This window comes from Ambystoma mexicanum, chromosome 4p, assembly GCF_040938575.1.
Source record: "Ambystoma mexicanum isolate Mex_15411 chromosome 4p, UKY_AmexF1_1, whole genome shotgun sequence".
NCBI classification, from domain to species: Eukaryota; Metazoa; Chordata; class Amphibia; order Caudata; family Ambystomatidae; genus Ambystoma; species Ambystoma mexicanum.
The window spans coordinates 137,371,760-137,395,222 of NC_090927.1; the positions used below are offsets into that span (position 1 = coordinate 137,371,760).

At 46.4% G+C, this 23,463-nt stretch overlaps 1 protein-coding gene across 2 annotated transcripts in view; it reads left to right on the forward strand.

Moving 5' to 3' along the window:
* Window positions 1-23,463, forward strand: part of HADHB (hydroxyacyl-CoA dehydrogenase trifunctional multienzyme complex subunit beta) — a 679,110-nt gene that overhangs the window by 563,836 nt on the left and 91,811 nt on the right. For both annotated transcript variants that reach the window (XM_069605580.1, XM_069605579.1), the window contains exons 14-15: window positions 16,790-16,864; window positions 17,378-17,542. In XM_069605580.1, the coding sequence (XP_069461681.1) occupies window positions 16,790-16,864; window positions 17,378-17,542 (240 nt within the window). The remainder of the gene's footprint in view (window positions 1-16,789; window positions 16,865-17,377; window positions 17,543-23,463) is intronic.

Here is a 23,463-nt window from a genome sequence, read left to right on the forward strand (position 1 = left end):
ATGATGGAAGTGCCATTTAAACCTCCCCATTCTTGTCTACTAGGGTTATTGACCTTCAAGACATCTTTTTGGTAGCCATCATGTCTGCTCACAGAGAGATTGAGCTACAAACCCGGTCATGTAAAGCTCCCTTTACAATTTTTTCCAAGGAGGAGGTAATCTTCAGGTTTCCCCATTTCCTACCTTCCCATGGTTGTGTTCGAATTCCATCCGACACAGAAAATAACACTGCCAGCTTTGTATCCACCTCCTCACCTTGCATCTCGCCACTTCTGTTTCCTGGAGGAACGACACCTCTCAACTCACTCTAACTGTTGGTGTTCCACAGTACTCTGTCTTGGGTCTGTGCTTTTTTACACTCTACACCTATGCTCTTGGCACTAATCTCCTCCTTTGGGTTCTCGTACCAATTCTTTGCTGTCAACACCCAAATAGTCTTCTCTTTTCATGAACTCTCCTCTGATCACTCTATCAGAATTTCAAACGGTCTCTCTGCCATTAAATATTGGATGGCTTTGGACTCTACCAAAACAGAAGTGCTCTTCTTGCCTGCCAAAAGCTCGCTCGTATCTTCCTCTTCCTATCCAGTTCCTACCTGACACTCTTCCCTACTCTTCTGCAGCCAGAAACCTCCGCGTCATTTATGACCATTCTCACACCTTCTCTACTTTCTCCAAAACAGGAACAGCAGCTCGCAGCAAACTCTTAAATATTAAGAAAATCAGGCACCTGGTTCATTTCAACACCACCTAGCATCTCCTAACCACTCTTGTCTTCTCTAAATTGGACTACCATGCCAGCATCCTCTTTGGCCTCCCCAACTATGCTTTCTGTACTCTCAACAAGATCATTGGCTTCGCTACCAGAACTCTTTGAACGCCTCACTTCACACCTACTTCCTCGTACCACCAAAAGGCTGGATGACTGACTATGCAAAACAGGGCCATATTTAAATTTCTTCTCCTGGTTCACAAATCTATCCATGGTATGGCACCACTGTATCTATCCTCCTCTATCCAACTCTACAAGCCTTCTCGTACACTCTGCTCTGCCTCCTCGACTACCCTTGTGGCTCCTCGCCCTCCCTGTGCTTCTTCTCGCTTCTGCTCTTTCTCTGTTCCTGCTCCACTTGCATGGAATTCTCTTCCCCAGGACATCAGAGAAACAGTACACATGGATTTTTTTTAAACCAAACTAAAAGCCTACTTCATTGCCTTGGTTACCCTCTTAACCTACCTCTCATCTGCCTTCTAGCTAACATTTTTCCCTCGCCTCTTCCTTGTCTGTCCCTCACTTGCTCTGCCTCCACGCTTCCACTTCACCCATCTTGGTCACATCCCGAGCAGAGCTGCCCATACTGCCTATCTGCACTTAAAAATGTTCATTGTCCTTAATCTATGTATGTCCACTTATGTATTGTTCCTGGTGACTGTTCCATTTACTCCCCTCCACAACCTGGTCAGAATGTCCATCAAACGCACTGCATTGTAAGAAGCTCGCTGCTTCCCATCAAACCAGATTTCGTTTCTATTCTTTGGGTAACTTTTTATCATTGCACAATGCAACTTACAATACAGAGCAATGGGGTTTATTTTGTATGACCTATACTACACTCAAAGGGATTCTTTCTTTTTTTGTTTACTTTGTGCCTTAAGACAAACTAGGGGCAGCAGTTACTTTTTTATTTTTACTGTGCCTTTTGTTAGCTTTATCGCGTTTGGCTGTTAACAGTGACTATTCCCAACATGGCCATGCCACAAGGTTTTTTTTTTTTTATTTGTTCCTTGTCAATGTTGTCCTGTTACTTTCTACCAGCCGTGCCAAGTCATGAAATTCCTTTCATGGTCATGCACTGCTCAAAGCCATGCTTTTCACAGGCTAGTGCAGGGCCATGTGTGTGTTCCTTGGAAGTAGGTTGGGACTGTCTGGTCCCAATCCAGGTATCCTGCCCGGCTGTGAAGATGTTGGAAGACCAGCAGACCAGGCTTAAGAAGGCCTGGCGACCAACTTTTGCTGCAGTCCCGGTGGAGCCCTATCTGACTGGTGATCTTTAGAAGTCCTTCGTGGATCTTCGACCCTTAGAGTGGTTGCCCAACCGTTCCTGAAGTCTGCTCAGTGCTCAGCTTTCTGGAGTCTTTGGAAGCATTCCTGGAACCTTGCTGTTTACTGACCTACTCCAGTTTGGTCTACCGCAGTAGAGGCGGTATGGATCCGCATTTCAACTCAGAACTTTGGGGACTCTCAGCTTGTTCTACAGTAGTCCCTCTTGTGAAATGTGGGTGTTCCAGCTTCAACGGGACCCGAGATAGAAGTCTGACAACGACAGTTGTACCCCCTTCTGTTCTCTTACATTGGTGACTTTAGTCGAAACAGGCTTTCCTGTGTCTGGTCGAGTGCTTAGAGGAGTGCTTCATCGATGGGAGTTGCTTTCATCAAAAGGAACAGGTTGCAGCACCTTCTGATTCCAACCGGGACATCTTTCACCCACAACTCCTGGGTTCCGATGACTGGAACCTACGGTGTGAAAACCGCCCCTCTGACGATCTGCCAAGTCTAAAGAGAAACCAGAGTCCGGGAAGTGAGTTACAGTAATACTTATATACCCCATCCCCCTAGCTCAACCTATACAAGTGTCGCGATCCATGCCCCTGGCCCCCTCAGGTATAACAGCCCCCTGGCAGCAGTGGGGCTAAAGCCCTTCACACTGGCCCCAAGGGCCTTAGAACTCCATCAGAAACATACATGGAGTCAGTCCTGGCGCCAAAGGCTCATTATCAGGAATAAAGCAATGCCAGTTTTGGACCTTAATCCAACATGGAGGCCTATTACACAGCTCAGTTCTTTAGAACCAAGCCATGCGGTCTAGTGTTTTGGATGTGGCTGGGCCTGGAACTACTTGGCCTGGAAGTACTTTACCTGGGCTATTTAAACCACACCCAAACAGCAGAACACGCTTCGCGTTATTCTGCACTCCTGCACCGTAACTCAGTGTCCAGCTCCTGCTAATCTGCATCTCCGGCGGGCCGATCCTGAAGCCCTAGATCCGGATTCCATCAATAACCTGGAAGAAGAACTGCATTAGCGAGCAAGAACACTTACCTGTGAAGTAACCGGTCTTGAATCCATCCTGCGCTTTGCTTACCTCGCCCATCTCCAGAGTTCGCAGCAACCTGCAAAGATAAATAAACAAAGACAGCGTTAATAACCATTCGCAACTGGGCAAGCAGCGAGTCCTGGCAGCACCCTGCGCTTCTCTTACCTTGTCCATCGCCGGGTTTCACTGCAACCTGCAAGGGAGAAGGAACAAGGTCAGCATTAACAAAGCACTTACCTGGGCAAGCAGCGCTTCGATCGCTCATCACTCCGGAACATCACCGCAACCTGTAGAAAGAGAAGAGAACACAGGTGAGCAATTAACACCAATAAACAGCGCAGCGCTCCGCATCAATAACTCACTGTGGTCTTCGCCATCGGCGCGGCAACACCGAGATCGCAACCATCCCTGTGAAAACAAAGACATTGTTAGGGAACAGCGTAGTGGAGCAAGATGCTGAGAAGACAGAAAATGGAGGGAAAGAAAGGACCGAATAAAGATGAAAAAGACATAACTCACCTGAAAGACAGCAAGCAGAGTCAGAGTCGCAGCCGGTCTGGACCCGACATAAGGGCACATGGACCAGTGAAGCAACTAGGTCCACGGAACGCCCGCACCAACCACGTGCCCCTGCACATAGACGCAGGACGGAGAGTTCAACGCACCAAAACCTAAGGTGAGCAATAATCCCAAGGGAGGGGATTTGGACCAGAGGGAGGTGGGAGTCCACCATAACAGAACCAGTATCTTAACACTCCATTCTCCTGTTATAGGCGCTACCCAAGGTCTGGCACATAACTAAGCAGAGAGGGGTCTGGGATAGCTCTTAGACCTCCATCCAGTATCGTGTGGCGCCCCCGTGGATACCAGGTGAGCATAACAGGTTTTTAACACTTTTGAAGGTTTTGCATTTGTTTGGCTTGGCAAAACTTGTTGCCGAAAGTTGGGGATAGTTTTGTTTACTAGAATACATAGTTGCCTGACTTTTGCAACCTTTCTTCCATCCACAAGACCCACCTCCTATTTTTTTCCCAGCTCCCAAAACATCTTGGAACTTTGTGGACGTTTTGGGCACAAGGCCCCAGTCAACTTGGGATTCGACTTCTGAAGTTAGGGTTGTATTCTGGTGGACTGTCATTGCAAATTATAACATTTCCCTTTTCCCTTCAATATTGTGGGGTGGGAGTATTGTGATTGTATTGCTCTTGCTACAGGGGTTGTATATATGTATGGTGGTATGAGTGCTGTGTGATAGTGTTACTTTCTTAGTCATTTTTATAGTGTTTGCTTGGCCATAAATATAGTATTTTATAACTGTGTAATCCTTGATTACTTACCTTGTGGACTCCTTAGCAGTCTCACCCCTCCTGAGACTTGGCCTTGGCCACTCTCCATGCTACCTTGATTGATTTGGCTACAGCTCCCAGAGGTTTCCCTGTTCACGAACTAGGTTGGCCTCCTACACATTTGTCCACCAGGCCATAGTGTAGAAATCCAGTCTAACAAATGCCAACTATTCATTGGTTATACAGGCCACAGTCTAGGCCACGCTGTGACCAAACAAACGTTATCCTGTTGGATCATTTTATTAAGTTTGGAGTGCTATTCCATTGTGGGAAAGGATGTCCCTGAAAACAAGAGTCCATTCCACCAGAGGAGTGGATACCTTTTGACTCTTCAGAGGTTTACAGCGCAGGACATTTGTAATCCTGCTACACGGTCCTCACTACACACTTTCTTGAAGCATTACTGCTTAGATATTCTGTCGGGTCAGGATGCTCAGTTTGTAAGAGCGGTTCTGCACAACATCGACCAGTAGTGACAAAAATCCACTTTACCCACCTCCTTTTTGCAACACTGCTAAGGCAGTCTATCAAACATGAGGAATGCATGGGAGGACATGATCCAATAGAAGAACAAATTACTTATCTCTGGTAATGTTCTTTCTACTGGAGGTTACTCCCACAGATTCCTCATTGCCCTCCAAAGCCTAACCCTGATTGTGGCTGAATTTTCTAATATACTTCTTGTTCAACGCTTCTGTGGATTGTATAATTCTCAATTCGGCTGTGCAGAAAGAGGGGAAAAACTAAGCACTGAAGCAATGGGTGCTATTTATACCAACACCGACATCACGTGGGAATGGTAACCTTCGAGGGACATTGACTCGATGCTGCACATCGCCCTCTGCTGTCGAAGAGGAGGATATGGATATATAAAAGATGAGGAATCCATGGGAGGAACATCCAGTAGAAAGCACATTACCAGGAGGAAGTTATTTGTTCTTTTCAGTGGCAAAATGCTAGGTCCCTGTCCTCGTCAGGGCAGACAACACAGATGTATGGCGAAAAAGGAACTATGGCTTGGGGGTATGCCGAGGGTAGCTTTTAATTATTGAAGGATGAACCAAGTTAAAATAAACAATTGCTATGTAAACTGATCTTGTAATGCATAACATCACAAAGTTATTTGGAAAGGGTGCAATCATTTACAGGTTATTTTTTTTGCCTGTTTGCACAGTCAAATAGTATTCATATTGAAGTGTCTCTTTTGCATCCATAATTTGGAGGCAGGGAATGATTTTTAACACAATTTGTTGACCTTTTTAAGTTGTTGGCTACTAGTTGGTATGTAGAAGCTTTCAGCATCACAGATCACATGGACCCCCCACCCCACCACTATCTTGTTCATGGCGCTTATGAATTGTGTGTGCCCCTGTCAGGTTCTAGACACTTTGCAGGGTCACAGCTCCACTATCGAGGTCTATATACAATCACCAGTATGTTCACTGGGTCCAACACAATGTTTCTCACATGTATGAGTTCTCTTTAAAAAGGATACAGTGGGCCTGTGGTGGTGACTAGTTTCACCCTAATAAAGTTCAGTAACCACTTATCTGCAGATAGAAGTTTTCCCCTTTCTTCCAGAACCAAGGATATCCCAGGGCCATGGCACCCGCCCCACGTTCGACTACCAAAGGTGAGTTGAAGGAAGATAGGATAACAGTGGAAAACAAGACTTTTTGTCTCTTATGTAAGACGGGAGTTTGGTGGCGGGGGTAGAAAAGGGACAGACTCCCCTGACTCTTGATTTTTCCCAGATGTCATTATGGATCATCTGGAGTGTGTTGGGGGGGGGGGGCCTCTATCGTCTGCCCTTTCTTCCAGTGAAAGGTACCCAGGAGTTGCAGGTTCGAGGATTCTTCTGGTCGGGTGCAACTGCAAGATGCAATACCTGTCAGCGAAGAAATGCAGAATCCATTGATGCAGACCTCTTCAGGACACTTCACAGGATGGAAGAACACTAGTACCAGCGACAATCAGTTTGCATGGGATGACTGGCGTCTTTCCAGTCACAGAAGCTGCAGCTGCAATTTGGGGAGAAGGTGACTTGTGACACAAGCTGGTAACCCCAAAGTTCCGTAATCTAGCGCGAATGGTTCTGGCGAGTCAGCCCACGAGAGAGCTGGTCAGGCTGCCAGGCAGTCCAGGGACAGTTCCGAAGGCTCTGAAGGGCTGATCATCAAAGGCGTTGGGACTAGTTGTTCCCATTAGTCCAAGGTCTGAAGCACAGCTCAGGGTCTTTGGAGATCAGGCAGAGGAGCAAGGTTTCACCAGGAACATGTATACAGTCAGTTAATACAATGCATAAAGTTCACAATATACCTGAAAAGTAAATAGTTGGGGAATAGTATCAATCGTCCACAGGAATAAAAGCCCTAACTGTACAAGTCCAAACCCTAAGTTGATTGGGGCCTTCTGCCCAAAAGTTCACACAGTAACTTTTAGAAGTGAAAAAGTTAGAGAATGTTCCAGAAGTATTTGAAAGGGATTTACAGATGGGTAAATGACTATTCCTAGCTTATAGACCACTTTTGCACCAAACGTGTTAAAAGCAATGAAACGGATTATAAATCAAAGTTCTTCACAAATTTTATAATGGAGTAAGTGGGGGCACCAGTAAGTAATGCATCTATTCACTGCCCTTACTACAATTTTCCGAAGGACTTGGTAGGTTGAATGGGGGTCGCTAGAGGTAGGTTTACCCCCCATTGGAACCAGTAGAAGATGCCCAGGAGCTGCGGGTGCAAGCAATGTTCCAGTCTGGTCCAGGAACTGAGTGCAACCCTTTCCAGTGTAGAAATGCAGCAGGCACTGATGCAGGACTCTTCGGGACACTCTAACAGACGGGTGGTGGCTGTTTCCAGCGAGTCACCACACAGGCGACTGCAGGCATCTCGATAGTCGCAAACAAAGGGGTATACTTGTTCTTTTGCCGCGGGATTTTTCGTCGCAGGACTTTCCATCGCCGTTTTTTTACCAAAAAAAAATCAATGTTTTTTTGGGGGGGGGTAAAAATTAAATAAATATTTGTGGGTGAACGGGAATAATTTAAAAAAAAGGGGGGGGGTCGGGGGGGTATACCCCCACAAAAAAGATGAGCTTGTTTTGATAAAAAAACGGCGATGAAAAGTCCTGCGACGGAAAATCCTGCGGCAAAATAACGTAGAAGCAACAAAGGAAGCCTTCCTGAACAGGGTCAGTCAATGCTGGAACTTGGCACAAAGGTGACTTGTAGGACTAGGTGGAGACCAACGAAGTTCCGGGCCAAAACACAGAACAGCAGTGCTTCGAGCATGATGGGCCAATACGGAGCTGGCTGGTCCAGGGAAACTTCCAAAGGCTCCAGGCTGCAGGATCATGAGAAGGCGTTGGGATTGGTTGGTTCCACAAGTCCAATGGGTTGAAGCGCTAGCAAGGGTCTTCTGAGATCAGGTGGTCCAGCAGGGCTTCACCGTGACAGCAGCAAGAATGGTTGCCAAGCCTCTTCAAGATTTGTCCTTGGGTCTTCCGTCGTCTACACAGGATACTTGCCGCCTCTTCTGATCTGCTGGGATCGCTGCAGGATTCCTCGTCATATTCTAAATTCAGGTATGATCAAACTCAACCCTCCAGTAGAAAGATCTGTACTACTCGTGCACAGCAGCAGTGGTCAAATCAGGGACAATGTGGAGCTGTGTAATGCATGCACGCTAGACATACTGGCACCAGTATGTGAATTGGGAATCAGTCCCAGCCCACTTCCTGAGCCCATAAACACATGGCATGCACTAGCCTGCAAAATCAGCAACTATGCCGGGCGAATGCATGACCGTAAAAGGGAATTCATTACCCCGCAGGAAGAAGGCCAAATAACAGAATGGCCAAAGAAAAAGCAAAAAACCTTGTGGCTTGGCCGTCTTGTGACACTAGCCACAATCAGTAGCCAGACGAGGTAAATGTGAATGAGCCAACTATAAATATAACAAAAATGATAAAAATATAACTGCTTCCACCAGCTTGTTTTTAGGCACATTTAAAAGTAACCAAAAATCCCTTTGGTGCAAGTCTAAGGTGATGCAAAGGTATCCCCTTTGCACTGCATTGAAAGATGCTGCGTGCAATAGGAAAAGGTTAGCCAACCGGGTAACTTGTCAAAAAACAAAAAGGAAACCTAGTTTCCCAGTACTGACAGTCTGAAGGATTAGTCGGTTTCCCCATAACAAATGTTAAAGGTGAAGGTTTCACCTCTCTGTAAAAATTGTCCTTTCAAGGTGTAAAACAAACGCAAAATATGGGGGAAATGTTGCGTAAAAGAGAAACTTTCCTAGCAGTAATTCTGAAAAGGAGACAAACATGTTTGAACAAGCTGGTTTATTAAATAAATTAAAGAGAAAACATATGCTTGGCCCTATTTCTCTAATGAATTCCCTACACTAGAAAAAGAAACACAAAATCTGTCCAAACTATGCTAACCCTGCCACTATAAAAAGAACAAAAGAAAATGGAAAATTAGTGGTGGCTGATGTTCTGACCCCCACCCACAGTGTTCTCAGTCTCTCTGTTCTCATCTTTGAGACTGGTCAGAATCCAAACCAACAAAAGATTTAGATAATAAAATTTCTCTAGCATTTGGTCTGGCTTGGATTCACATGCTCCTAAATATTCCCCGTCATCAGGCTGGGAGTCATCGGTAACTGAGTTTCACTTAAAACCTTTCTCTCCTCTAAACCGATCACTGTCCTCTGGGTCATACTGCCCCCATCCAATGACGGACCTCTCCCGAAGCCCCGCCTCTGGCATCCATCTTCAGATTTTTCCAGCACGCTTCAGTGTTGGGAGTCCTTGATTTGCCCTCCAAGCTATTTGTACGTTTTTCTGTGTTTTCCAATGGAAAACGTTCAATTTTTGTGTCAAAGCCTGTGTGCTCTTTTCTTCATCTGCCGACAGCGGGGACCCATTGTCGGTGAAGTTAAACTTCCCTCAAGGGCGAAGATCCTTCGAAGATTCTAGAAGGCCATCTTGGGCCAGGTTCGCGCCCTCTGACCATGAAGGAGGGAAGGTCCCTCTTTAGGCCCTGTATGCGGGCTACAGAATGTGTTTGTGAAGGACAAGCACCTACAATGCCTCTACTGCATGCACCAGGACCAAAGGGAAGTAGAGTGCAAGATATGCCTTGGTTTCTTTAAGAAAACGACAAAGTACAGTCGTAGTAGGCTAGCGGCATGGCTTAACACGAACAAAGCCCCTGACCCATGCTCAGAGCAGGGTCATTGCTCGTCCAGGCCCGGCCGGTCCAAGGAGCGGTCTTCCAAGTCCTTCCAGGTCGCCTGATCCGTCGGGGCCCAAGATCCACAAGTCCCGGGTCCACCGCTGAAGCGGTCACAAAGTGGATAGGGCGCAATCAGAATCACCTTCTGCCTCCATTGCCAGCCTATCAAGCTCCTCTTCAAAGAGGAAGTAATCTACCATGGTTAAGCTACGGGAGAAATAAGAGAAGCCTTGTACAGAGACGACAAAGGCCTTGAGGCCCAAGCAGGCTCAACCGGCACAGGCAAAGAGCTTGTCGGCGGCTCCGTTGACTACTACTACCTGAGCAGCTACGTGCGCTGATCCCACGAGTGTAGGTCCCACAGCGCAGAGAGTGTCCCTACCCCCAAGGCGTGACACCACTGCAGAGACTTTGGCAAAGTCTGCAGGCACGCCAGATGGGTTGAAACGGGCCCAGGTACCGATTCAAAGTCCTCGGGGAGGAAAACAGGGGGGCGGGAGGTGCGAGGAGGCCCTGATACAGCCCTGCCAGGTCGTCGCCCAGACTTTGGAGGTCTCGTCCATGGACGACAAAGAGCTGGAGTCATTGCATGCGGTTCACGAGGACGACTAGGGCGCAGGGCATAGTTTTCCTGTTCTGCCTTCTCAGCCGAGAGACATTTCCTTTGGCTTTTCTTTCGACTCTACACACCTTGGAGACAGCAATCCAGATGAGTATGCCTCCGGTGCCGGTACCTGTGGTCCCCGATCAGCCTCGGGCAAAGAAGAGGAAGCGTCATCTGACACCCCCCATATGAACCTTCTCCACCACAACGAGCCCCAAGTACACCAGCAGACACGGGAACAGATACGGCCATGACGACGGATGACGACTAACGGATGATGATTAAGACATCGTCGCAGCAGAAGATTAATCGCTGCATTTCAATCCCCCACACAGGATGTCTCCACCAGATGATGTGGGTTTGTTCCACCCCATGATCACCAGGGCCTCCGAGCTATTCCAGCTTGCGCCCGAGAAAACCAAGCAGGAGGGCTTCTTGTATCAAAGGTGCAAGGTCAAGAGGCAAACTATCATGGAAGTGCCCTTTCTGGATGATATTTGGGATGAGGGACTGGCCCTCATGAAGAATCCTTGTACGGCTGGAGAAGTAGTATAGGATGCTGGACTCTGCATCCAAGTGACTGAGCCGCAACCATCGCCGGACTCTGGTGTCGGTGGCTGCGAGGAAACGGTCGGCTAACCCATCCTCGTCTTCGGGCTCTCGGACAGCGAGGAGAAAAGGATGGACGCCATGGGGAAGAAGGTGATTTACACCGCGACGTCCATACCAAAGGTTGGTTTGGCTTACACCTGTAGTCCTAATTGTGTGTGGTGGTCCTAGAGGGTACTGCATGCAATTCTGCTTAACACTGGTGGCAAGCAGTGAGGATAAAGTATAGTTGTTACATTGAGGCAGCCAATGCGCTGGCGATCCTGTCCAGGTACGACAGGGAATCGTGGTACAAGCTACGACTGATCCTGGTGGTCCTCCCAGAAGAAGATGGAAGCCCTTGCTCTCTTCCAGTAAGGGGAGGTGACGTCGACACGGGTTCTGGAAAATGGGGAATGGTGTGTGCCTTCATCGACCGGGATGGATGAAGGCCACAAATTTCCATCAGGAGGTCCAAGCGAAGGTGCTGGACATGCCCTTCGACAGGGAACATCTGTTTGGGAGGATCGTCGATGAGTCCCTCCAGGCCATGAAGACTGATACAGAGAGGCCCTGTTCCCTCAGCACTCTCCAGCATCATCACTCGTCTTTTCGCTCCTCCAGAGCTTGTCTTCAAAAGGGTTCTCCACATCATACATACAGCCTTCCCTGTCTTCAACGCTAGAAGCCTACAGAGGCCGCTTCCAGGTCTACGGTAGCAGTGGACAGCGTGGCCATCGCCCAAGCAAGCCTGAACTGGCCAGGTTGTCTGGCCCTCACGCGTGCACCCCGGTGGGAGACAGGCTGGCGCAGTTGCTCAGCAAGCAGAGAAAGATCACCAACAGATGGGTGATGGACGCCCTCGCCCAAGGACACACTTTGGAGTTCCAACACAGGTGTCTGCGGATCCCTCCGGTTCCCAGTCAGGAGCAGCACATGCCTCAGCTTCTGGAAGAGGTACAAGCCATGCCACGAAAAGGGGCGATAGAGCTAGTTCCCCAACGGCTCCTGGGCTCCGGAGTCTATTCCAGTTACTTCCTAGTCAGAAAGTAGACAGGGGGCTGGAGACCCATCCTGGACCTACGACATCTGAACAAATACTAAAGGCCCAAAAATTCAGGATGGTCCCGTTGCAACACGTGCTCGGCCAATTAGAAAGAGGAAACTTATTGACAACGTTGAACCATGGAGGATGGCAATTTCCACATCCCCATTCACAAGAAAAATTGGAAATTTCAACAGTGTTTCAAGGCCAGCTCTACCAGTTCAAGGCCCTACCATTCTGCTTGAAGTCGGCCACAAGGGTGTTCACGAAATGCCTGGCATCAGTGGCGGCACATCTACGTCTACAGGGCATATACGTATACCCGTACTTGGACTGGCTGGTAAATGCCCACTCTCGGGAGCTAGCTGACGAACACACGAAGATGACCCTCCAACTATTGACAGATCTGGGATTCTCCGTCAACTATCCAAAGTCTTGCTTAACGCCATCAAAGAACATGCTGTTCCTAGGCGCCTGATTCAATACGGTGTCTTGCATGGCGTCCACCTTGAGGAGAAGCTTGCAGCCATTCAAAGAAAGGTGCAACAGCTGTCGTCGAAGACGGTCACAGTGCGCGGCGTCATGTCGCTACTGGGCATGATGTCATCCTGCATCTACCTCGTCCGTCTCTGCAGGTTGCTGATGCAACCCCTACATGAATTCCTGGGCGCCTGCTGGATAGAGGTACCCTGAAGCTTTACAGACAAGATCCCTCAACGAAGAGTTCTGACGGGGGAATGAATGGAGGGCGTCCTCTCCATCGCCCAAGGCACAGGATTTCAAAAATCCCCAAACCAGTAGACTGTCACCATGGATGCCTCCCTGTAGGGTTGGGGAGCGCACACCAAACGTCTGCACGTCGGAGGCCTGTGGCTTCCGGAGGAGAAAGATCTGCATAGCAACATCCTGGAGCTACAGGCAATGTTCTGGACCCTCAAGTCGTTCCTACCGTCTCTGAAAGACAAAGTGGTGAGGATCTTCACGGACAACACCACCACCATGTTCTACATCAGGAAGCAAGGGGGCACTTGATCCCCTGCGCTCTCCAAGGAAGCGCAGGACTTGTGGCACTGGGCTGTCGGACAGTGGATATTCCTCATCCCTCTTCACCTGGCAGGAGTCAACACCATTGCAGATTGCCCCTGCAGGCAACTGTGCTCCTGCCAAGAGTGGGAGCTTTGTCAGGATTAGGTGGACCTCCTGTTCGTCAAGTGGGGCAGACCCCAGATCAATCTGTTTGCGACGGCCACAAACTCCAAATGCCAGAAGTTTGCCAGCAGATTCCACCAGCCAAGAAAGGCAGTTAAGGTGCTCACTTCCAATCTGCCCACTAGATTCCGATTTTGAATTCTACCAACTTGAACCTCCATCTTGCAATTTTGTGCACAGAACTCGGGTGATCTCTGAAGGTGAGTGTTGGGGAGAATTCTCATAAATATGCGAGTTCCCTTCATCTTGGAGACTCCCAGCAACGTTGCTGGATTTTGAAGACTATTTTTTACCTGGAAAGAGTATGAGCCTTTCTTTCCCACTCTCGTATTTTGATGTGTTTTACACTTGTGTTCTTTGATTATGGAGTTTTAGATAACTCCATAGGCATCTTCTTTTCATGTGTTACACAGCACCCTCAGTGCAGTGACACAGGGTTGTCTTTTAGACTTCCCCAAAGGTTTAAATACCTTCTCTGGGATAAACTACTGTTTCCCAGAAAATGTAAAGTGAAATTGACAAATTCCTAGACCCAGCACACACCAGCTTACAGTGGAGTGCTGGAGGAGTTGCATAGTATTCCCCTGTGTTTAAATACTCATGTAGCAGTCAAATGCTACCCTTTCCTATTGAAAAGGCTGGTGGCAGTGGTTCTACAACGAACTATCATGATTTTTCCCGACCGCGAACACCAGTAGCTAAAACTCACAGGAGCCATGTTTTTCAAGATGGCGCCTTTGACCCCTTTGTTTAAACAGGTCCCGGTCTTCTTTTTTTGCTGTTTCTTTTTGGAAAGGTCCTTCTAGTGATTGGCACTGTGCGCCAAACCAGGTTTGGTCCGTTTGTTCGTACGCCTTTGGCGGGCTTCAGGACTGAAGACTGGCTCTGGCGTCTGAGTGTCTGGGGTGGGCAGGAAGTGAGGGAGGTGCCTGGCACTCCCTGTGCTTAGTCTTCTAGCAGACCTAAATGCACTCTGGCGTGATTGGCTGGCTGACTGTCCGGCAAGGTCAGCCACCCTGCTGGGTGAGTGACAGCTAGGCTGGAATGAAAGGGAGAGAACTGTTTAAAAGGCAAGTCTCTTGGACTGGAAAGCGGAGTCAACCACTGGAACGAAAGAACCGAAGAAGAGCTGGAAGAGGATAGCTGCTGCAACTCCTGGACCGTTGGTTTGCACAGTGAAGCCCTGCTGCAGGTCCGAATTGCCAAGTTCATCTCGACAGAGAAGCCCCTTCAAGGACGACTTCTCCCTTTTGAGTTGGTGGGACCAATCACCTGGTAAACTGCCTGGATACCATTCTCAAGGCTGGTTTGGATTAACCAGGGAGAGGCATACCAGCTTGTGCGCTTGAATCTACAGCTACTGGAACTGAAGTGACTCCATTTTGTTTGCGTTTTCTGACGATCCCGTGCAGTGCATGAGTTCCCCGACGTCCTCCCTCTTGTCCCCACGACTGAGGCTCAGGAACAGTGAGGTCTGCAGGAACTGCCCGGAACCAACGACTTCAGTTGCACTTGTGTACCAACCAGATTGAGAGAGCGCCACTCTTGTGGTGAAAGTTCGTGAAACTTTCCCAACTTGCAGGCCTAATCGGCTTGTGACTCAACAAATGATTCTTTTTCGCCTAAACTACTTTTGAGAACTTTTGCAAAGACTTTACCGTTTGATACCAGAACTGCTCTTGCCTATTCAGAACACTAGCCCATTGACTTTGGCCTAGGCCTACTTACTTGAATTGAACTCTTCTGGTGAACTGAAAGTATTTGCACTGTCTAACAAGTATGTGATCTATTCTACCTACCTTATGCCTTTTTGCTCACTTCTAAGTAACTGAACTGCATTTTGGCTCCTATTTCAGGGGAGCTCAAACTGTCTCAATCTTTTGTAGTGAAATGTATAGGTATAAAATATTTAGTTGCCTCCTTCTAGTGAAATGTTTTCTAAATGATTGTGTAATAAATTAATAAGTGTTTTACCAAGAAACCTTGAGAATAAGTGTCTACTTGAACCACTGTGATTGAAAGTCATCTGTGTAATGACTTGTAATGCTCACAATCACTCTTGAGATGAGACTGGCTGCATAGCTCGCTACCAAAAACTGTGTGGTACAGACTTATACCAAAGGTTGATTTGGCTTACACCTGTAGTCCTAATTGTGTGGTGATCCCAGAGGGTACTGCATGCAATTCTGCCTAACAGTGAGCATTAAGGGAAACCGGAATGATTGTAACATTACCCTTGAACACAGCCACTAATTGCATTCTACTGCACCCAATTGTCCTACTTCTCAATCTGGATCTGAACCCCAGCCTGGCTAAGACCTAACAGGTTGACGCAGGCCAGGAAGATTTATCACATTTATGTAATTCTTACCTAACAATATGTAAACTGTTTCTATAAAGATCTCACCTCTAAAAAATCTAAAATGGCTGCATTTTCCTCATTTGCCAGATGGAATTTCCACCTTAATTTAAATTATCAATAAATATTTCATAACCAGCACTAAGATCTCTCGCACCAAGCTTTGTTTTCCTAAGTCATACATCAGTTGAGTAATCTTCAAATACTCTGCCTTTTGAGGTGCATACTGAAATATGTCATTATTTAAGCAATAAGCCCGATCAGGGGCGGGCATTACCACTTCAGGTAATGCCCCGGGGCCCATAGTTACAACTTAACAAAGGCCCCTGGGCATTACCTGAAGTGGTATTCACCCCTCCGCCCCCCTGTGAGGGGCCTGTTGGTAATTAATACTCCGGCCCGTTTTTCTGTTCTGAAATGCCGGAGTGTTTCAGAACAGAAAGAAAAGTTTACAAAATGCCCGCCAGGGAAGGGAAAAGTTAGTTTTCCCTTTTCATGGCGGCCATTGAAAAAAATACAAAAAAGTAAACAAACACAATGGCTGCCATGGAAAGGGAGAAGGGACTACATCTAGTCCCTGCTCCCTTTCCGTGGCAGCCATTCCAAAAAAAGGACAAAGGAAACAAAAAAATGGCCACCATGGAAAGGAAAAAGGTACTACATGTAGCCCTTCTTCCTTTCCATGGCAGCCTGTCGTAGATCGGACGCGCTGGAGACAGAAGTGTTTCCAGTGCGTTTGCTCCCAAAAAGCAGTGAAGTGTGAGAGGGAAGGGGAGGTGGGAAGAGGGTTTAGAAGACTTACCTTATTCCCCGGAGAGGGGCGATGGCAGCTGCGAGCCCTGAGGAGGCTGAGGGCAGCGGGATTACCGAACGCCTGCGTTTTGAGCCTTCCCCATTGGCTGGGAGGCCGCCACACACCCCTCGCCGGGTACTAATAGAGCATCTGTCTTGGATAAACATTTGGGTGTTGAGTCCATTCAGCATTTAAGGACCTTTCAAATGGAGGTGCAATTCAGCCATGCAGTTCCTTGAAGACATTGCTCCTATTGTACCAACATCTTCCTATCTGAGATAAAGAATGGGCTCTTTAATTCCTTCATGTTGCAAAATTGTGTGAGCTATTGCAAGTTGGTATAGCAATTGAGTCAATATACCCAGTGGATTCAATTGGGTAGACTATGCATCAGGTATACGGTTCATGTTTAACCACAGAGCAGAAATTCAGCCTTGAATATGTCACTTGATGGAAATTCATTTCACTGCCGCTATTGATGTATTGCATTTTTCACTTCATTTTAGGGGCAGATTATAGCTAACCTAAAAGCCATGGATTCAGATTGGTTTGCACAGAACTACATGGGCAGGAAATCTAAGGTATGTCTTGTAAACTGAAACTCTGCGACAAGTTTATATGTTGGATGCTTAATGCACAAATTCCATGTGCAGCTGATGGTACTTGTTCAAAGTGATCAAACTCAAAACATCACCACTGTTCAAGTTATTGCAAACTAGTTTTGAGAAAGCTCTAGTTTTGAGAAAGCTGTGTATGGATAAAAAGCTAAAAAAAAAAAGGATTGTACCTTCTGTATTTGTGAGCGTTAAATATTTTCACAAGGTGACTTTGCATAGGTCATCAACAGATCAAAATGTATTTGGTGGAATATGTATTTAAGTGGGATGCACCAGGCAAACATCTTCAGATGATGCTTGCTTCCCTTCTTGCTGTGAGGGAGCTTTCACTTGTATGCCTTCTTAAAAACCTTACTAGCGGAAAGACCGAACATTATTTCTATTGCAAACACTGGACACATTTCAATTTTCTCAGATTTTATAGTACATTTCTAAAATGTCTTAAGTAGTTTTTATTTTGTTTTTATTTAAATTAAGGTTGGAGTGCTTCCAATGGATAAGTTTAATAACTGGGGTGGTTCCTTGTCCCTGGGACACCCCTTTGCTGCCACCGGGTGCCGCCTTGTAATGGCTGCTGCTCAGAGACTGAAGAAATATGGAGGGCAGTATGGGCTGGTTACAGCCTGTGCAGCAGGTGGACAGGTAAGATCCATATTAACATGCTATTAAATCCACCGTCTATGCATTTGTGGAAAATTTTCATTTTATGATCTTGTGGGTCATAAGCGCATGTACCTCCCAGTCCTTGCAAATGCATTTAACATTATAGAGACCACCTTCTTGATTTGGGATTATCTGTATATTTGATGAGCAGACTCTACCAACGTTAGTGCAAACGTTTCTAGTTTTCTACTTTCACAGATGTCTCCAAAGATCAGACATAGTTCAACAAGTGGTTTTATTTGAAGTTTTATGACTCTAGGGCAGTGGTCGAAGTGTGCGAAAAGAAGTAGTGAAGCTGTTCCCTGCTGGCCTGCCCCTGCTCCCCACAAACCCCATTGCCACAACCCCTCCCACACACAATACACCCCCGCAAACACTTGCACCTGCTGTTTAAGGGAACGTTCAGTGCAGTACACTGAAAGTGAAGGTTTCAACTTCTTCCTACACTTTTATTTTAAAACAAAACCATTCCGGAACGGTTTTATTTTAAAATAAAAGTATAGGAGCTGTACAAGCTAATTAAAAAAAGTATAGGAGCGCCGCTCCCGACCGCTCCCGCTCACTTCGACCACTGCTCTAGGGTCGTCTCTCTCTCTCATCTATAAAGCACCAATCCTCCCTAACCCAGACGTCCCTACGCCCCAGGTTAGTGTATACTGCCGATTCCACCCTTTTGTCTAAGGTTTACTGGTTCTATAAGTGAAGATCTAAAGGCAGATACATTGTCTGTCTAAACTCGATCAGGGACTGCCTACACTATCCAGTAGTTAGTAATCTAAAAGGGGTAGTGGATTGTGCCTTTCAGACCTTCTGCCCGATTCAGTCTCCTTTCTATCACCCATGTATTTCTCTACCACTCACTACCTGATGTTCTTCTCGCACTACTCTCCTCCTTTCAAATCCACCTGCCTCTCACTATCTACCCCCTGCATCGCCTTCCTCTATCTCTTCTGCCTCTCACTACTCCCAAGCCTTGCCTCCACCCTTTGAAATTACTTTTTCTGTGACCCTATTGCTCCCTCCACCACACTACCACTCCATCATGTACTCGGACACCCACTTTTCACTTTCAGGAATGCTTCACATTCACGCCCTTCCCTAAGCACACTCGTTACCCTTTCACACACAATAACATAGTACCTCTTGCACTCACTAAAGGCTCATCTGCTCCAGAAATCGCCTTCACACTCTGCTAATCACTCCTTCATTCTGCCAGTCTTAGTCTGCCACCACCTCCTTTTCCGACTTCACCTGAACAACACACAACTTTCTGCTCCCTAGCGTCTTTTAGCCCCCGCCCTATGATCTCGTTGGTTGTCTGGCCATGGTCAACATGGCTGTCTGTTCCCTGCCCGATAGGTGTTCTATAGAATAGTTTTTTTTTAAGAACTATCCTCTTAATCCAGAATAAGGCAGCAAGACTTATCCTTGGCCTCAAGCCCAGGGACCTCATCTCTCCTGCCCCAAAAACTCTTCAGTGGCTTCAGATTAAATTCAAATCTGTCATCCAATAGGCTGTCTGGGACCGGGGACCACACTATCTGCAATTCATACTAAATATTCCAGCTCTAGACCTCTGCGCTCCTCTGGCACCATCTCCTTGTGTATAACGCATTTAGGTAAACAGAGGGCAGGAGGTCAATGGCTTTCCTCAGCTTGTAACAGCCTCCCTCTTCATCTTAAGTAGGACTTTCTTAAATTCCGGAAGATCCTAAAGACCTTCTTTACCTTCTCCTTCCCTCCCTCTCTCCTTGTCTAATCTCACAGATGCTTGTTTGGTGCACAGAGCCCTTATGATATGGCATTTATAACGCGCCTATAAACAAGTGTTTCAAGGCGCGGAAATGCATCCTCTGGCCCTGATCTCCCACACCATATCCACACCAGTTTCTGTCTATGCTCAGAACTTGCCTCAGCTCACCCACCACCCTTGCAGGCCAGTACGTACCTTAAATTTTACTTCACCTGTTGCTCACCCATGAGCACCCCAGCACCTAGCCCATTCCCTTTCCCTTCTGCATTTGCACGTTCTGAACACTCACAAGGCATAGTAGGTTTGTCCCACCCCACTGTATTTAATTTTGTGTATGTATTTTGTTTCTCATCCCTTGTCCCCCTCCCTGTTGCCCTGTAGGCGTTTTGAAACAGTATTTACTTCCTGTATCAGTGCCTAACAAGCGATCAATAAATACAAATAAATAAGCCCCGCCTGGAGCCCTCATGGGACAATGTCAGCCTGGAATGTGCAAAGCCCAAGTTGATGTTAGGGGGGGCTCTCGTCTGAGCTCGCCCCAGGTGAGTAGTGTCTGAATATGCATCTGTAACCCTGGGTTTAGTCTCACATGGTCTAGGGAGTTTGCCAATGCCCGGTGTGGTTGCTGCCAATGACAGGGAGTGGTGTACGGCAGGTTTTGAAATTCCTTCTACGCCGTATCCTATTTCCTTTGCCAGTTCCAGGCAGATAGTGTGGGGCACTGGCACGCTGCTCTCAAGCTGATGTTTTTTGCCATTACTCAGGTTCTGCTCATTAGAAAAATAGGGAAAATCTGGCTAGCATTTTTCGTGAGCGCCATGGTGTGTGGCAAATGGATATTGCTCATTCATAAGCTGGCATAAGGGAGATGGAAAATTAATTTGGGCCCTCCCAACTGACGCCAACCCCCTCTGGGGTAGGATTGTTTCTGTATTCCTCGTGGTAGGCTTCCCACCCCAGGCTGAAGGGTTCCTGTTCCCTCTTGTAAGATCTGCATACTGAACTTATCACACTACTCTGGTTAAAGCCAGGTCCCTGATGTGCTTGTACTATTTGTAAGCTAAAGGGAAGATTGAGAGCTGATCTTTAACATTCTTGAGGTAGTGCTTTATTAATCGTTTTACATTTCTGATATTTTATGTTTGACGAATCTAGCAATATTGTCACAGGTTCTCTAGAGGGAAACTTCCTTTGCATGGCAGGGAAAGGCAGAAGCTACCTGACTGACCCTGCGGGGGTGGCTTTCTGGGGGAGGACCACATAGGGGAGGACCAACTCCAGAGAGACGGAAGAATACTAGATCTAATCAAACCTTAAGTTGTAACTCTTAGTAACACTCAGGGACATGTGCCGAACTCGTATATATCTTATTGCAATGTAGATGCTGAATTCCCAGGCTTTTCTAGCCAACATTCTGTAACCCCTCACCGTTTCTAGTACTGAGATGAGGAAGAGGGATGGAGTAATAAGGATGATCAAATGCGGTAAACCAACGCCACGTTACGGTAATTGGAAAATGCTTAGTTACACCGGGACATTTTAAAATGTAAACAAGCCATTAGGTATCTTCGGTATTATGGAAATTTCACCCTTCGAAGAGGATAAGTATTGTCTTTCCTGACAGTCATCCCATTCCCTTGGCGGCCTTCTCCTCCCAGGTGAGCTATTCGGCTAATACTACCCCCATGGTTAGGATCAGGTAGCGGCTGCCTTGCCCTGACCACCTGGGAGGAGACTTTAGGCAGGGATTCTGTGAAGACTATGTAGGATTCATCACGGGGTCACAGGGTCAGTGACCCAATACTGGAGAAGTATTGTTTCATAGATACAAGAGTGAAAGGAAGAACGGAAGAGCCCTGGCAGGATAGTGAACCAGGCAAACAGTGAGTCTGGGTCACGCACCCTAGTAAGAAAGTTGTAACACCCTGGCAGGAGAGTAAACCAAGGGGAGAAGAGAAGGGAGTAGAGAAAAGGGGTTAAAAAAAAACCAAAGTGTGGAACAGTAATCGAAGGAAAGATCATATCCACTTTTAAGGAGAAGTTAGAATACCCTGGCAAGTGAGTATACCAGGGATAGGAGAAGGATTGAGGAAGGCTCAGGAGTCAAAACCCCTTTGTGAAAGTATGAAGCAATAACAATCGATGCAGAAAAGGAAGAACCATACCCCTTTGAATGATCAAGGAAACAAGACAAGTAACAAATCTGCGAAACCCTGGCAGGAAAATAAACCAGGGGAAAGAAAATTGAGAACTATCGGGGGTTAAAAACCCCTACATGAAATTGTAGAATAACGATAAAAGGGGAAATGGTACCACTTCAAATTAAATATCCCAAAGAACTGTGACATTGAAAGGAAACTCGGAGAGAAGAAAGAACTCCCCGTATCGGGAGGATAGCTTAGGGGCAACGTGCTCGCCTTGGATGCAAGACGACACAGAGCAACACATGTTCGATTCCCCCGGGCTGTGCTTGGAAACCTCTGGGTATTAAGCATGTTATAAATAACCTATCATATACCCCCTTTTCTTTTGAGTGACGAGAAAAACATTGAATAAGTGAAAACAAAAGGAACAAAGGCAGTCCTTTTCCTTTAAATTGTGAGACTGAAAAAAACATATAAAAGGAGGAACTCAATGGTGGAGTCGTCGCCCCTTGAAACTGAGATAAAACATTGAATACAAAGTAGAATTCAGGGAGAGAGATATGCCCCTGTGAAACATTGGTACATTAACTTTTCCCAGAAATACCGGGCAGACCCTGGGAAATCCGAAGAAACCTGGGGGAAGGGAAAACCCATTTATCCTTGTGCAACTTTATTCATTTTTTTGTTTTGTTTGCACCTCAGACCTGTGTTTGTAACTTTGAAAGAAAGCTATAATTCTATAGCTTACAGAAATCCCCATTTTCACCTTTATATTTAGTTTAGGGTTTTGGACACAGGATGGAGGATGCTTTATTGGTTTAACATCCCTGCACAGACGTTCATTACTTTGTTGAGGCAGGGAAACCCCTCATAGACCCAGGTACTAGTAGGATTTCCCCAACCCCTCTTAATATTTGGCAATAAAAATACAATTTCAAACCTGAAACTCATTGCTGTGCTCTTGATACCTTACAGTTGTCATTGCCCAATTGTATATCTCTTGAACACCAGTAATTAGTGATGCATTTGCAAAACATTCTTGATACACCAAGTGTCAGGCCATCCACCTGCCTTCCCTTCACTTTATTCCCCTTTTTGTAAAGGGTTTCCCTTTCCTTTTGGTCCACTTAGCCTCACACCCCAGACTGAGTGGTGACGTTCTTTTCTAGGCATATTGCATTATTTTTTCTGATCTCTATTGTATAAACTGGGATGAAATAGCAAACCACTTCCATCCGTGCCTGTTATGTTATCTGCTGTACTGTTAGGATGTTCAAATGTATTTCATTATTTTTGGGATTGTCATCTGCACCACTCCAATGTTATTGCCTGATTTGCTTATATCCACTGTGAGTAATTCTAATGGTAGATTTCACCCATGCTGATGGTTAAGGAAATGTTTATAACCCCATGGTGAGGGCTGTACAACCATTTCTGCACTTCGAAACACATTGTGTATATGTGCATTATAAATACCCAATAAATAAAATAAAGACTAACTTTTAATTGTGGCAGGGCACCCAACCCGAAAGTGAAGCCAGATCCCTCCTTAAGGTAAATTGCAAGCAAGGGACGTCTGAGTCAAATCAAGGGAGTAGAAGTAGTTGGTCCACATACCTATCCAAAGAGAAAATGCAACACTGGAATACGCCTTTACAAGTATAGTTCCTAAGTACGTAGAGCAGAACTTGCAGTAAACAATAGCTAGTGCATGTATGTAAAATTGTAAATTGACACTTTTCAACCCTATACTAAATGTAAGCTCACATAAATGAATATATGACTAGCAAAATGGCCTTGATGGAGGCTGCAATCAATAGCAATTCCTTTTGGGAACTCTGGGGAAAGCTTTACAAAAATGAGCATGATATGGCTATTAATTGGCAAATTGGCACAGACTACTTTAGAAGCTGTTGGGTATGATTTTACTTTTGCTGCTCTCCTCCCGTACACTCTATGGGACACCTTATAGTTCCGCTTTGTTTTGATTCCTGACATGACTT